This window comes from Enhydra lutris, unplaced genomic scaffold (genome assembly GCF_002288905.1).
Source record: "Enhydra lutris kenyoni isolate GAN:26980312 unplaced genomic scaffold, ASM228890v2 scaffoldscaffold4, whole genome shotgun sequence".
NCBI lineage: Eukaryota > Metazoa > Chordata > Mammalia > Carnivora > Mustelidae > Enhydra > Enhydra lutris.
The window spans coordinates 35,867,201-35,882,819 of NW_019154088.1; the positions used below are offsets into that span (position 1 = coordinate 35,867,201).

Below are 15,619 nucleotides of genomic sequence, written 5' to 3' on the forward strand. Positions count from 1 at the left end.
GTGGGGCGCCTGGGTGGCTCAGTGGGTTAAAGCCTCTGCCTTCGGCTCAGGTCGTGATCCCAGAGTCCTGGGATCGAGCCCCACATGGGGCTCTCTGCTCGGCAGGGAGCCTGCTTCCTCCTCTCTCTCTGCCTGCCTCCCTGCCTGCTTGTGGTCTCTGTCTGTCAAATAAATAAATAAAATCTTAAAAAAAAAAAAAAAGAATTCAAAGTTTTACATATCTTGTTATATGTTTAACTTTTATTTTTACTAGTCTTCTAAATTAATACTAACGATATTATAGTTGATTGACAAGCCTGATATTTTCAGGGTTACATAGAACACAGCAAATGTAAGTCTACCTTTAAAATAGAGGTATGGAACATCTGGGTGGCTCAGTCAGTTGAGCATCTGCCCCTTGATTTAGGTTCAGGTCATGATCTCAGGGTCATGAGATGGAGCCCTGTGTAGGGCTCTGCACTCAGCACGGAGTCTACTTGAGATTCTCTCACTCACTCTGCCTCTGCCCCACCCCTGCTCATACTCTCTCTCTTTCTCTCTTCTCTCAAAATAAGTAAATGAAATCTTTTTTTTAATATATTTTACTTTTCTTTTAAGATTTTGTTTATTTATTTGACAGAGAGAGATCACAAGTAGGCAGAGAGGCATGCAGAGAGAGAGGGGGAAGCAGGCTCCCCGCCGAGCAGAGAGCCTGAAGTGGGGCTCAATCCCAGGACCCTGAGACATGACCTAAGCGGAAGGCAGAGGCTTAACCCACTGAGCCACCCAGGCGCCCCTAAGTAAATGAAAACTTTAAAAAAAAAAAAAAGTAAGGTAACTTTTTAACACCTTGTCTACCTTAGATACTAGTGACATTGAATAAGGAATGTCCTATATCTAATTTAAGTATAGCTGAGTATGCTTGTGCTAAGATTTTTTATGTTCTATTTAATCTCAGAGATGAATCCCAAATTTACTGCTTAATTTCTGAGTGAATGAATAATATTCTTTAAAGACAATTATATCTTCTAAGTGATAATGCTTTATATAATGACATATCTGAGGAACTCAGATATGTCATTATATAATCTATCCATATTATTTGTATCCTTTGTTCTAGTTACTTGAAATACTTTTTTATATGGGAAAATAGTTTAGGGAAAATGATTGAATAAGATTTATTTTGAAATTTGTACAAGAAATCAAAAAGCTAATTAGTAAATGGTTAGTAATGATGCTTTAAAACTAAATATTGTTGACTGCATGTACCCAATTTGTTGTTTTCATTTTCTTTTGTTTTAGTAATACAGATCCAGCCAAAAATACTTCTTGACAACAAACAGGGACAATTTTATATGTAGACGGAGATAATAGTCACATATCCTGGTTTTCATTTAAGAAATAATGCAATTCCCAAAATATATCTGTTTTGATACCTGTCTATAATTTTATATCTAAAATTACAGTATCAGAAATTCACAGATTCGGGTTTATTTCATAATAAAATGCAGATATTCTTATAGCCTTTTTTTCAATCATATAACATTGTTCTCAAAAAAAAATTTTTTTAAGGCTAGAGTATTAAGAGTCAAAGGGAGGACAATGTGAGAGGACTGGATTCCCTTTTTTTTAAAGATTTATTTATTTATTTTAGAGAGAGAGAGTGAGCAAGTGGGAGAGAAGTGCAGGCAGAGGGAGAGAGAGAATCCTGAAGTGGACTCCCTGCTGAGTGCCTGGAGCTCTATCCCAGGACCCTGAGATCATGACCTGAGCCCAAAGAGTCAGCTGCCTAACCGACTGAGCCCCCCAGGCACCCCATAGAGGCTGGATCTTAATGGGAAGCAAAAGAAGTGCCATTGGGTCATTATCTGTTCAGCATTGGATTTAATTTTGGGTTTTGGTTGTGATTGTCTCTCTAGAGTTCTATATTACTGGTGGAATTCTGTTTTAATAGTTATCATTATCAAATTATTTTTTATTTTATTTTTTTAAAGATTTTATTTATTTATTTGACAGAGAGAGAGATCACAAGTAGGGAGAGGCAGGCAGAGAGAGAGGAGGAAGCAGACTCCCCACTGAGTAGGAAGCCTGATGCAGGACTCGATCCCAGGACCCTGGGATCATTACCTGAGCTGAAGGCAGAAGCTTTAACCCACTGAGCCACCCAGGCTCCCCTATCAAATTATTTTAGGCATTGCTCTTTGAGAAATAAAGGCAGACTTCACCACTCTTACAGTTGTAACCCATGCCTGACCCAAACAAAACAAAGGTTATTTGGACTGCTTTATTAGAGGTGTAGGGAAGACATGACCCAAAACCATTTTGAGAACCATAATAATTTGGTAGTTTATTTCCTGCGTATCATCTTGTGTTTGGGAATAGTGGAGATTGTGAAAACTATGTATACTCAATTTACATTACTGATTTGAAAGTTATTTTTAAGTCAAAACTAGAGTAAGAATGAGCAGTTTTTGCTGAATGTAGGCATTTCTACTAAATATATTTGAACAAAACCTTGGCACGTACTCAGCTTCAGCCTACGTAGGCTGTAAGTTTATCAACATTTCACTACTGATGGGAATTCTTAAATCTCAGACAGTCATAAAATATTGGAGAGACCTGAACACACAGTGAATCAAATAGGTAGTAAGAGACCCTTCTTAAATGCATATTTTGGTTTCTACTTAATCTCAAAGATTTTACGAGGATTAACAGGGGAGGCAAATGCTTGATTCTAATTGTCACAGCATATCCATGTAAACTTATCAATGACATGGTAACCAAGCTGAGATTTTTGTTTTTAAAGATTTATTTAGTTAGTTAGTTACTTGAAGGGGTGGGTGACTGAGGGGGAGGGGCAGAGGGAGCAGGAAAGAAGCAGACTCCCTCTGAGCAAAGAGCCCTAGGCAGGGCTCAGTTCCACCACCCTGAGATCATGACCTGAGCCCAAATCAAGAATCAGCGGCCCCAGGCTGATTTTTAACACAACCTTTTGTCAAGATTTTTTAAAAGTTTCCCAGTCATTTGCATTGGTAATATTTTCTTTTATTTTTTTAAAGATTTTATTTATTTATTTGACAGACAGAGATCACAAGTAGGCAGAGAGGCAGGCAGAGAGAGAGAGGAAGGGAAGCAGGCTCCCTGCTGAGCAGAGAGCCCGATGTGGGGCTCCATCCCAGGACCCTGAGATCATGACCTGAGCCGAAGGCAGAGGCTTTAACCCACTGAGCCACCCAGGCGCCCCAACATTGGTAATATTTTCTAAGAAAAAGACTAATATCTTTAAAATCTGTTTTTATAATTAAAATCACGGCACGCCCAGGGGCTCAGTCAGTTAAGTATCTTCCTTTGGCTCAGGTCATGATCCTAGGGAACTGGGATTGAGCCCCATGTCCGGCTTCTTGCTCAGCAGGGCATCTGCTTCTCCCTCTCCCTCTGTGTGCTCTCTCAAATAAATAAATCTTTAAAATAAATAAATAAAATCTTAAAACTGGTGCTCATCTAAAATTCCTATTTATTATCTAGTTATAATGACGTATTGTGATGTCCTCTTCAAAATATTTTATATAAATTTAAATAGTAAATAATTGTCCTATAACTTCTTTCCTTCAGGAAATTGCCCTGAGTATAATTACTTTGGCTAGTACATTCCTGCCAGTATCAATTTTTTCCCTCATTCTCTCTAGTATAATTACATTTGAAATCTTATTTTAACTGATAATGTTATAATATCCTGTTCTGGATAATAAATTATGCCCATTTCCAAATTAATCACAATTTATTATTAACACTGAGTTTGCTAACAAGAATACAAAAATTTTTTAAGCTTTAAATTTTATAAAAAACAAGATCTATTTCTAGGTCCACATCTGTTTAATAGTGAACCTTTTAAAAAAAAAAACGATGACTTTTTTGGTAAGGCAAAATGCATAATACCATCATAGTGTTTTTAAGTTGGTAATATTTTGGAATTCATTATTTGCTTTTAATAAAGAATGACTCATGGACTTTTGAGTGAAGTTTTTCAGTAAGTATATCTTAAATGTTGAAACACAAGTAGACCAACCCTCAAAATTAAATTTAAAGATAGAGTAAGTGCTATGTGCTGTGGACCATACTAGGCATGATATCAACTTAAGCAAGCAGTGGTCTACAAACTCATCATATTTGCCAAATATCATCACAGCCCAGAACTGTTTCCATGCAGCAAATCATCAAGTAGACCTATTTGGATATCTGTTAAAGCCCAAATTAAGCCCTTTAGGTACTTAATTGAAATAGTTAACAGTACTTTTGGATAACACCCTATGGCCAGTCCAGTTACCATAGCTGCAGACCCACCGAGTCACTTTGTGGTGTACCAACTAAGAGCTTGTGCTCTGACAGCCAGGCTGATCCCAGTTACCATATACTGGGTCTTTGCAAGTCTAAATGCATCTCAGGAATTAACCTCTATAACTGGTAGGTCACGAGGAAGAACTCTAATATATCTTAATTTTAACAGTCATTTGACAGACTATCTCAAAATATCTTTGTGGACAGGATCAAAAAGTGACTGCACAGGGGCGCCTGGGTGGCTCAGTGGGTTAAAGCCTCTGCCTTCGGCTCGGGTCATGATCCCAGGTTCCTGGGATCGAGCCCCATGTCGGGCTCTCTGCTCCGCGGGGAGCCTGCTTCCCTTCCTCTCTCTCTGCCTGCCTCTCTGCCTAATTGTGATCTCTGTCTGTCAAATAAATAAATAAAATCTTAAAAAAAAAAAAAAGTGACTGCACAAATAGCAATTCTCTGTTTCAGAGAATTCATGCTAATTGAATAGGAATACATATTATGAAGTGTAGGGATATCTCTAAGAGTTTCAGTACTTTTTTGTTCAACATTTTTTAATACCTAAGTTAAAGTACCATAAGTACAAAAAGTAATAAACTCAAGGGGCGCCTGGGTGGCTCAGCCATTAAGCATCTGCCTTCGGCTCAGATCATGATCCCAGTGTCCTGGGATCAAGCCCCACATTGGACTCTCAGCTCAGCAGGGAGCTTACTTCTCCCTTTCCCTCTGTGTGTTGCTCCCCCGGCTTGTGTGTGCTTTCTCTGCCAAATAAATAAATAAATACATAATAAATAAACAAATTTACCAAGATGAAGTCTGACATGGATAAACATAGAATCTTCCACTTAAGATCAATATTGTGCAATAAAAATGACATGAATGGAGCACTGGGTGTGGTGCAAAAACAATGAATACCGTTACGCTGAAAAGAAATTTAAAAAAAAAATGACCATGAATTTTTGGCACCGGCTCCTGTCAAAAGTTGAATTTTTCCCCCACCCCCTAAATCTGGGCTGGCGTGTGACTCCCTTTAAACAATAAAATAAACCAAGTGATGTACAACTTCTAAACAAGGCCTCAAGAGGCCATAGTGATTTCAGCATCCCCCTCTTACTGATGTGGTCACTAGGTAAATAAGTCTGGGCTTATCTGTTTGAGAATGAGATACCACAGAAAGAGAGAGTCCTAGCAGAAGTCAGCACTACCTGTCAGGAGCATGACCACCCCACCCCAACTGACTACAGCTGAATGAGTGATGTCAGGAAAGGCTAGCAGAATTACCCAGCTACTCCAATTCCAAGTTGACAAAATTAAATAAAATAGCTGCTGTTTTAAGCCACCAAGTTTTGTGTAGTTTATTGTACAACAATAAATGGAGAAGAAATATTAATTGTATATGTCCAAAATAGGAGACACTTGGCGTGGCATGGGAGACAAAGCAGGCTAGGTATTAGTGATATCAGTATTAGTGTTAAGAGTATTAGTATAAGCAGGGATAGTGAAACAGAAGTAAAAGTCTAAATCAAGGAAGATATCAGTCCAACTTCCCTCTATAATGATTAAACTGGGTTATTATATGGGGCAAATTTTTTAAAGATTTTATTTATTTATTTTAGAAAGAGTGTGGAGGGGGGAAGCAGAGGGAGAGAGAGAATCTCAAGCAGAGAGTCTACTGAGTGTGGAGCCTGACATGGGACTTGATTCCATGATCCTCGGTCACTACCCAAACTGAAATGAAGAGTTGAACATTCAACTCACCAGGCCACCCAGGCACCCCAGGTCCAATATTTTTAAAGACACTGGACATACTAGAGAACATGCACAAGAAATATGAATAATAGTGAGTCGTCTACTAACTTTAAGATACCAGCCATTTGAAGACTGGAAGTGTAAATAAAATACCATAAGGACATGACAGCTCTCTTAACATTTTGACAGCACCTCCTACGGAAATCAAGTAGGATAACAATTTAAAGGGTAGGTCTGGGTAGATGAGTGGAAGATTCAAGGAGGCAGTTTCCAATTAAAATGAGGAATGATTTTTGACCATATAATTATTTAATTCCCCATTCTTACTACTGTCTACCAAGTCTTATTATTACCTTCTTCACCATGATTTTTCAACCCACTCTCTTATCTACTCCTATCCTCACCTTTTCACTTACAAACTTTCTTCAGTGTATTTCAAATGTAAATAGTCGTCTTTTTTCAACTTCATTCTTTCCTCATAGGCTATTTACTTATTTCTTATGTGTTCTTTTGTGAAGAAAAGTGAAATTGATGATCCATATTTATATGAGCTTGTCTCTCTATATTCACAAATACATGTGTATATGTCCATTTTTATTAGCATCGGTGTATCTTAATCTGTATTCCTCAGTTACATTTTGTAGCTAAAACGGAACAAGAACTTCTTACTTTATCAGTCACAATTTGTACACGGGAGAGTGGGCACACTCCAACCATCAGCTATTCTCTTTCATAGCTCTGTGTTTCCTCCCTCCCCATCTTTCTCTCCTTTTTATTGCTCTTATCTTAGCTCTTTTCAGTCTGCTTTCTGGAACCTTCTTTCCATTGTTACTACCTCGCATCTATCCACTTCTACACTGAGTGTTTCACACATACATTCTACCTGAAACTTGAATTTACTGAGGACACTTGTTTTGTGGCAGCCCACTGAACACCAGTCTTTTTCCCATACCCAGATTCTATGAAGGAGAGTTCTTCTGGTTCCCCTTTGCTGCTTTCAGACCTGCATTGATGTAAAAACCCTCCCTCCTTTGAGATTTACACCATCCAGCTTTCTCACCCACTGTCTCTCCTCTTTAGTGCTATCTACTGATATGATCAGTGATATCCCCTTAAAATATATTTCAGGCATCTGACTCAGTGTCTTCCTCTCTACTCCAACTTCTACATTCGTGCTAAGAAACTTCAATATCCATGTCAGTAATGTACCCTATTCTTTTGTTTCTTGAATGCTAATGACTTTTATCTCATCCACTTCAGCTACAATGGATAGGCAGAATTTTCTACATCTGAAATCCTAAGATCAAAGTTGCCTCTTTCACAATAACCACAGACTTATTCCAACTACTCATGCTTTTTAGCTTCAGCACAAATCAAGACATCTGGTCCCTTGCTCCTTTCTCCTTTTTTTTTTTTTTTTTTTTTTTTTTTTTTTCTGAACTAACAACCCCTTCCAGGCTCACTTTCTTCTCTACCCAATCTCAATTCTAAGTTTAATCACTTTCTCTCAAGGACACAGTCTTGTTATACTGTTGTTTTGCCTTACAAGTCATAAACTCTCCATTACTTCTATTATTTATCCTCCCCAAATTATCCCCAAAGTGTAGACCTGATGTGGAAAACAAAAGTCATACTACTATGATGACCAGTACCTCCTACAAATTTGTAGTCTCTAGCTGTAGCTGTATCATTAATCTCACCTAATATTTATTTTATATATTCCAAGTCACCTCCCTTTCTTATCACATTAAACTTCAGCATCTTCCTCTACCTTTTTTCTTTTTTGACCATATGATTTTGACCATTTGCTTTCAGCAGAGAACTCTGCCTCCTACTCCACGGGGAAAGTTGAATCTAGCAGACTTAAGTTCTATTGGTTAACTTCCTCCATACCTAAATTATCCACAGCTGTATTCTTCCCACCTCTTTCCCCTTAATCTCCAAGAAAAGTTGTCCAGTCATATTTTTTAAGATAATGCTATAAGTTGTGCTTATGATCCCATGACCCTGAGGTCACGACCTGAGCCAAAACCAAGAGTCAGATGCTTTAACTGACTGAGCCACCCAGGCACCCCTCGCCTTCAATTTTCACATTCCTCTCAGGCTTCCTCCTACTTCTTTCATGCCATTAAAAGTGACCCAAAAAGTTGTCATTTTTTCCATTTCTCAAATCAGATGGGCACTTTTCACTTTGATCTTATAAGTACTTAACCCTGTTGATCACTGCTTTCTTCAAATGCCCTTTGGATTCTGTAACAATTACCTGTTCTTGATTCATCTTTTACTCCCTATTTCCTCAAATTCTTTTGCCAATCTCTTTACTCTAAATATTTGTTTTCATTTAGTTTCTTTCTTATTCCCACCTTTCTTCTTTTTTATTTCTCTTTCTAAGCATTTCCATCTACTCCCATGGCTTCAGTTACAACCTAGAGCAATCTAGTCATGACCCGCCTCTTCAGCCTCATTTCCTACCGTTCTCTACCTCTTACTTCATGATCCTGAGAAAACTTACTCCCGATAGGACTTGACCCATATCATGCTTTTCATAATTCTGTGCCTTCACAGATATTATTTCCTCTGTCTTTAATGCCCATCCTTCCCCCTCTCCACTCCCACCCTTCTCAAGATGTCTGTTTGCTTCTTATTCTTCAATACTTAATACTTAATTCAGACAAAATCAGGAAGACTTCATGTGCCTTCCCTTATCCTCCCCTACCCAAACTACGTTCTGTTTAATATCTGTGTTTATCCTTTTATTACAGCATTTACTAATAACTTATTTGAGTTACCCATGTAAAGATCTACTTCCCCAGCTTATGTTATAAGCAGGGACCGTGTCCTGTTTTTTGACTAATCAATGTCTAGAACAATACCTGGTACATAGGAGTTACCAAGCAAGTACTTATTGATTGAACTGAAATCCATATCATAAATCTGGAATTCTCTCTTTAACACAGACTCTTACATCCAGGTATCTACTTAACATTCCCATTCATATGTCCCACCAACACCTCAAATTTATATGTACTAAGCTGAACTCACACACACACACACACACACCCCAAATTCTTCTAATCTTTCTCTACACTGTCTTGGTTACCACTATCCATTTAATAACCAAAACCAGACATCCTTGCCTACCACATTTCTCCCCACCCAACCCTCAAAAGTCACTAAGTCCTTTGGATTCCATATCCTAGATATCTTTCAAACTTATCCCCTTCTTTCCATTGGCACTGCTGCAGTTCTAGTTGAAGGCTTCAAGCTCCACAAGGATTTTTTTTTTATTATGGCCAATCTTCATAACATAAAATTTTACCATTTTAGCCATTTTTAAGTGCACAGCTGTATGGCCTTAAATACATTCTCATGTTGTGCTCACTAGGATTATTTTAATCGGGAACTATCTGGGCTTCCTACCTATAGGGTAACCTGCCTCCATCCATCCCTACATTCTTGCCTGTGTAATCTTCCTAAACTGCAAATGATGTTACTAAATGAGTTAAAACCTATTCATTGCTTCCTACTGTCTGCATTAGTGGTTTCATCACAAAGTTTTCACAGGTCCACACTGAAATGAGAAAAATACATACATGCATACATTCATACATACATACATGCATACATAAAATGGACAAAGTTTTTCTGAATTTTTTCAACTTCATGAAAGACAACATTAATCAAGATAAATACTGAAACATTGATGGGAAGCAAAATTAATTTTGTTTTAGATGTGCTAAGTGTCATATGCCAGTGCAATAAGCAAAAGGAGACGTCTTGAAGGCGGTTGAGTATGTGAGTCTGAAACTCAGAAGGGAGTTTTGGGATGGGGGCTATGTATTTGGAAGTAATAAGCATGTAGATGGAATCAAAGAAGCAACTTTTTTTTTTTTTTGAGGAAAGAATGGAAAGCATAAAGGAAAAGATGATAAAATAAATCCACATTAAAATGACCAGAAGAGGAAGAACAGCCATAATCCTAAAAGAAAAAACTACATTTAAAGTCTTTTTCTCACCCTGCTGCCATGGTTGAAAGCATGCAAGATCTTTGATACTAATGGTAATCCCACATTTCAAGTGGTTTTTCTATCTCCTCTGCTGGATGGAGGTTGTTATCTATCTCTCTTGGATTTCCCTATTTCTTTCTCCTTGAACAAAAAAATTTTAAAGGCAAATATGTTTGATGGGATACCTCATTGCCTAAAATAGCAGGTATAATTTTTCTGGAGTGAAAATTGTCAAGCCAAGAAGAATTTCCACTCCCACATTAACAGATATAAAAATTACTCTCAAAAGTGGAACCTACAGTGAGACTTCTTTGGTACAATTCTGTTGGTGATGAGGAATTTGTTCTGTTTCACTCCTTTCTGTTGGGGGGGGGATATATATATATATATATATATATATATGTAAAATCAGTAAGAGTAATTCAAGCCCACCAAAATTTAGAAATAAGCCTTAAATGTTGTGCTTTTGGAAGCAGTATAGCACATCAGAGAGATCAGGGAGGTTGTAATTAGATTTAGTATCACATCCTAGCTCCAAAACTCACTAAAAGTGGGGCTCTGATCAAATTACTGTCTCTGTGTTTTGGTTTTGTCAGCCAATGATGTCTACTCCATGGAGTTATCATGAAAATTAAGTGTGTGCATAATTAACTTCTCATAATTCCTGGCACACAGTCAGTATTAAGAATTACTTACCATTTGGGGCTCCTGGGCAGCTCAGTTAAGCATCCCACTCTTGATTTCAGCAGGTTATCATCTCAGGGTGGGGAGATCGAGTCCCACATCAGGCTCCACACTGGGTCTGGAGCCTGCTTAAGATTTTCTCTTCCCCTCACCCTCTACCTCTCCCCAACTCCACTCATGCAATCTCTTTCTTAAAAAATTAAATTAATTAATTGATTTTAAGAAATAATTTTTTTAAAAAGAGTTACCACTTAAAATAGATGACATTATTCATTAAGAGTGAAAAATATAAGTACACTGATTAGGAAAATTGGTAAATAACTATGTTCATCTACCTATTGGAAAAGTACATATTCCATTGTAGTACATGTATATTATCTAAATACCTAGAAAACATAAAAATAATGTTAATTTAAAAATAAGTTTTCTAAAATACAGCTTTAAGTATATTTCTTAAGTTTATATAGAAATTGTACTATAGCAAAAATTAGTTTGTAACAATTATTTCTTATTCTGTGCACTGTCATTACTTTACTTTCTTAATGTGTTACTAAAATAGCAGGTGAAATACATTGACAGGGTGCCTGGGTGGCTCAGTGGGTTAAGCCACTGCCTTTGGCTCAGGTCATGATTTCAGGGTCCTGGGATCGAGTTCCGCGTTGGGCTTTCTGTTCAGTAGGGAACCTGCTTCCCTCTCTCTCTCTCTGCCTACTTGTGATCTCTGTTTGTCAAATAAATAAATAAAATCTTTAAAAAAAAAAAAAGAAAAAGAAATACACTGACAAATGCCTTCCCAATTTGACTTGAGTAAGAACTTGAGAAAATTTTTAATGAAGCTAAATAATCCATTAAACTATAGTCTGAAACCTGTGGCTCTCCCAGTGACCCAAAGCCCTCTTGGAAGTAGCTTTGAACTCCCAACAAGGAAACCAGGCCCAGAGGTGTTACTGTTTTACTGCAGGTCCCGTAGAAGGGTTTACTTGTGCTTCAGTTTCTTCATATTTAAAATGGAGAGATCCTACTCCCAGCTCTAACCCCTTTCCGATTTCATGAAGCCCTTGGGAAAATTATCGTTGAGCAACATGTAAAGCAGTTGGAACCAATTGAGTAAGCTACATACTTTTTTAAAGGCTAGTGTCGATTTGGATGGTAAAGAATGGCCTGCGGGCGAATCCTGCAAGGTGCTTCAGCAGCCGCACACAGCTCCCTTCCTGTTGGCACCGTCCACGTTTGGCAGGTGTATTCCATTCCTTACAGGAAGGAATAGGTGCTTCATTGTGTTTCAGAAGTCAGTAAGCTTTTACAGAACCAAGTAATTGACATTTTTTTCATTTCTGAGATCAAATTTTCATACATCATTCAACCTGGATAAACTGAGAATGTGGTTGATCTCGTAATTGTTGAAACATAGGAAAGAGAGCACAAGGTGTGATATTTAAGTATTTCCTTCTAACCTCTTACCTTAGCAAGATATAAAAGTTCTAAATGGAAGTATGTCCTAATGTATAAAAAGGAAACTAAAGTAGCTGAGCCTATTCATGAAGCAGAAGTCAAAAGAGGCACACCGATTCATCTCAGTAATTTGGGGTTCCATTGATTCTGAATTTGTAGTAATAATAGTAACTCTGCAGAGTACATCTTACTTTGACATTGTGAAGAAGGTTTTTTTTTTCTTTTTTTGATTGTAGTATAAGTGATATCATGGTGCTGGGATAAAGCTAACCAACTTCAAAGTAATATTTTCTGGCTTTTTTACAACATATGCCAAAAAAAAAAAAAAAAAAGCTCTTAAATGGCCTGTCAATATTTCCTTTAGGAGTCCTTTTTTAACAGTTAATTGAGGTGATGATCATATTTTAAAAATACATTTAATTTTTCAAACTGATATTTTTCTTGCCCCTCCTCCAAAATTTAGGTCAGCAAAACTTTGTCCTAAAGAATTTATGTAATCCTGGGGTGCCTGGGTGGCTCAGCAGGTTAAGCCTCTACCTTCGGCTCAGGTCATGATCTCAGGGTTCTGGGATCGAGCCCCACATCGGGCTTTCTGCTCAACGGGAGTCTGCTTCCTCCTCTCCTCTCTCTGCCTGCCTCTCTTCCTGCTTGCGATCTCTGTCAAATAAATAAATAAAATATTTTTTTTTAAAAATAATTTACGTAATCCTATAAATCACCATTTTCAGAGTATATAAGATAGCACTAGCTTTTGTCATTAGGGAAAATCCAACTAATACAGACTGACCTGTGAACATCGTGAATTGTCTAGTGAATCTTCTCATTCAGTAGCTGAAGCTGTTCTAATGACTACCATTACTCAAAGCAAAGATTTTTGATTCACTGAATTATTTTGTTTCATCCTCTTGTTTTCTGGTAACAGAACTCAGCATACACATAATCATCCAATAAACTTGAGCTAGCACTCAGTGTTGCATACAGCTGATTAGCCATGTAAACCAGTGTGTATAATGCTAAGAATACCCTCATTCCTTTAGTGTCTAGCTCTGTGCTGTGTTTATTTGCAAAGGACCCTCATGCGTGGATCCATATAAATGAGGCAAGCTGGAGCAGACTAGACTATGTCGCTCACCAGTCTTTCAGGAGGAAGATTGTGTATATGAAAACTGGAAGATTTCTCTGTGTGTAACATCAAACGGTATTTTTTTGTTGAGGTTTTATGTTTTCAGTAAAAAAAAAAAAAAAAAAAAATTTAATGGTCGGATTCCATCATCTCTTGTCAAGCAAAATCTCACTGATCCACATGAATGTCATTTCCCACCCATAGAGTAGCCTAAAAACACTACAAATGGACTTCTGAAGTTTTGACTTTATCTTCAGTATAATTTGTGGGTTTTTAGTCAACTAAAAAAAAAATCACATATCTTTGACTAGAAACTATAGACTCCTTGCCTGTTTATGTTACTCAGAATAGAAACTTCTTTTAAATGTAGTGCAGAAAGTCTGGTTTTATTAGCATCAAATCATTTGTGTATATTTAAATTATTTTCATGCCACTAAAAGGTTTTTCCCAGCTAGCTAATTCCTAATTATTTTCATCAGCTGACTTTATGAGGAAGGAAGAAAGGTAATGTGTCAGAATTGTGTAACATACCAGTGTGTCACTTATGTAGCTAAGTAACAGGTGTAAGTAAGAGCGATGGTATTTCTGTATTGGAATAGGTACTTCTCAGGTAAAAATCAGTTTGAAACTGCTCTGCATTTCCAAGTGCCATCTTCTCATTGCATAGCAAATGATTCATTTGCAACCTTAACGCAAGCAGGTAAATGTATTGAAATAAGAATGTTATATTTTTCATGTAGCTTCTAAAGCTGACATAATCTGAAAATCTAGGTTAAAGTTTGTGTTGTTACTGTTTTTTAACCTCAGATACTTGGCACTCTGCACCAGTGTGTCTTGCTGACAGTAATGCTTTGTCTCTTAATGTGACTACCAGCACTGCTTGGTCACAGGCAAATAACTGTTCTTTTTCAGCCAAAACATTCCTGACAATAACTGCACCTTTTGTATTCTTTTTTTTCCCCTTCCCGCCCTCCTGCCCCCGACTTAGGTTGGAAAGGCTGGTGGACGTCCTGAGGAAGAAGGTTGGAACAGGGACCATGAGGACAGTGATCTGACTGAAAAAACGAAGTCTGGGGAAGCAATCACATCTGGTGACCAGGCTGCTTCATTCAACACTGTGTAAACACTAAAGCCTTAACTTAGCAAACAGTTGTTAGAAGTGGGACACTCCAACCACATTCCAAGCTGAGATAAAATCAAATCACAAATGTTTAACCACTTTGCTGCTGACTTATTTATCCAAATGTATTAACTACAGACTTTTACCAGTGAGTAGCTATAAAGTTGCAGCTTATTTTGTAACTATTTTATATCTCACTGTATTGAATATAAATCTTTTTACGGAGAAACCATTATAGGTCATATCTTCGCATACGGCCCTTTCTGAATCAAAATGCAGCAAAGTAAATATTGTCTAAACCTTAATCCACTGTGTTAGGTCAAAACTTCAAATACATGCATTTTTCAATATAGAATTTATTTCTTAACTGATGAGAGCTCAGACGTGAGAGTGTATAGTCTTCCTCCAATGCATTCACATAATCTTTGTCAGTATTAAAGAATATTAAGTCTAAATACCAGGAATCAAATGTATACTTCGCTCTAATAAGAGTTTGATATTTTAAAATTACATTAATCAAGGCATGATTTTTGTTTCACTACAAATAATGCAAACTGTTTTCAATAAAAAAGAGGAACTTGTTCATGCGTACTTTTAGATTCATATTGTCAACACTTTTTAATGTTGTGACTGAATAACTGAACTCTATTTAAGCTATAGAAATGGCCAAGTCTGTCTCGTGGGCTGGGACACCTTTGGCTTGAAAATTAACATGTGCTAGCATGACTCTGAAAGGCAAGAAGTCATCAAACATGTTAAGTATTATTTTTTGTTATCTTTATCTAGATTATCACTTGAATTTTTGTTGGGAGGGAGGGGAACCCAATATTCAGTAAAACTATAATATAAAAATATAAGGATGTGGAAAAAAGAAAACTGGCCATTTGGTTACCTACTGTTTTATTTAAAAGATAATTTGAAATAGTTATGGCATAGCAGTCACTTCTAATCATATGAAATTATGAATAAAACTAAGATTTATATATTTGGCTATAGGAAAAAATTCTTCTTTTTTTTTAGACTGAATAGGTGAGAGGCCAGTAGAAGATGACTATGCCTGGAACAGGATGAAATAGGCAAGTAGCGATTGAATTAGTGAAAATTTTGTAGGAAAGTGTAAATTTTTCTAAGTGCATATAGTATTTTAATTGAATTTTGAGATGGAGCTAAGTTATCTAC

General features: G+C 37.1%; 1 protein-coding gene across 1 annotated transcript in view; it reads left to right on the forward strand.

Moving 5' to 3' along the window:
- Positions 1-14,761, forward strand: part of LOC111139165 (mirror-image polydactyly 1) — a 255,511-nt gene extending 240,750 nt beyond the window's left edge. The window contains exon 11 of the mRNA XM_022491338.1: positions 14,309-14,761. Coding sequence (XP_022347046.1) covers positions 14,309-14,375 — 67 coding nt within the window. The 3' untranslated portion in view covers positions 14,376-14,761. The remainder of the gene's footprint in view (positions 1-14,308) is intronic.
- The last annotated feature ends 858 nt before the right edge of the window (positions 14,762-15,619 follow it).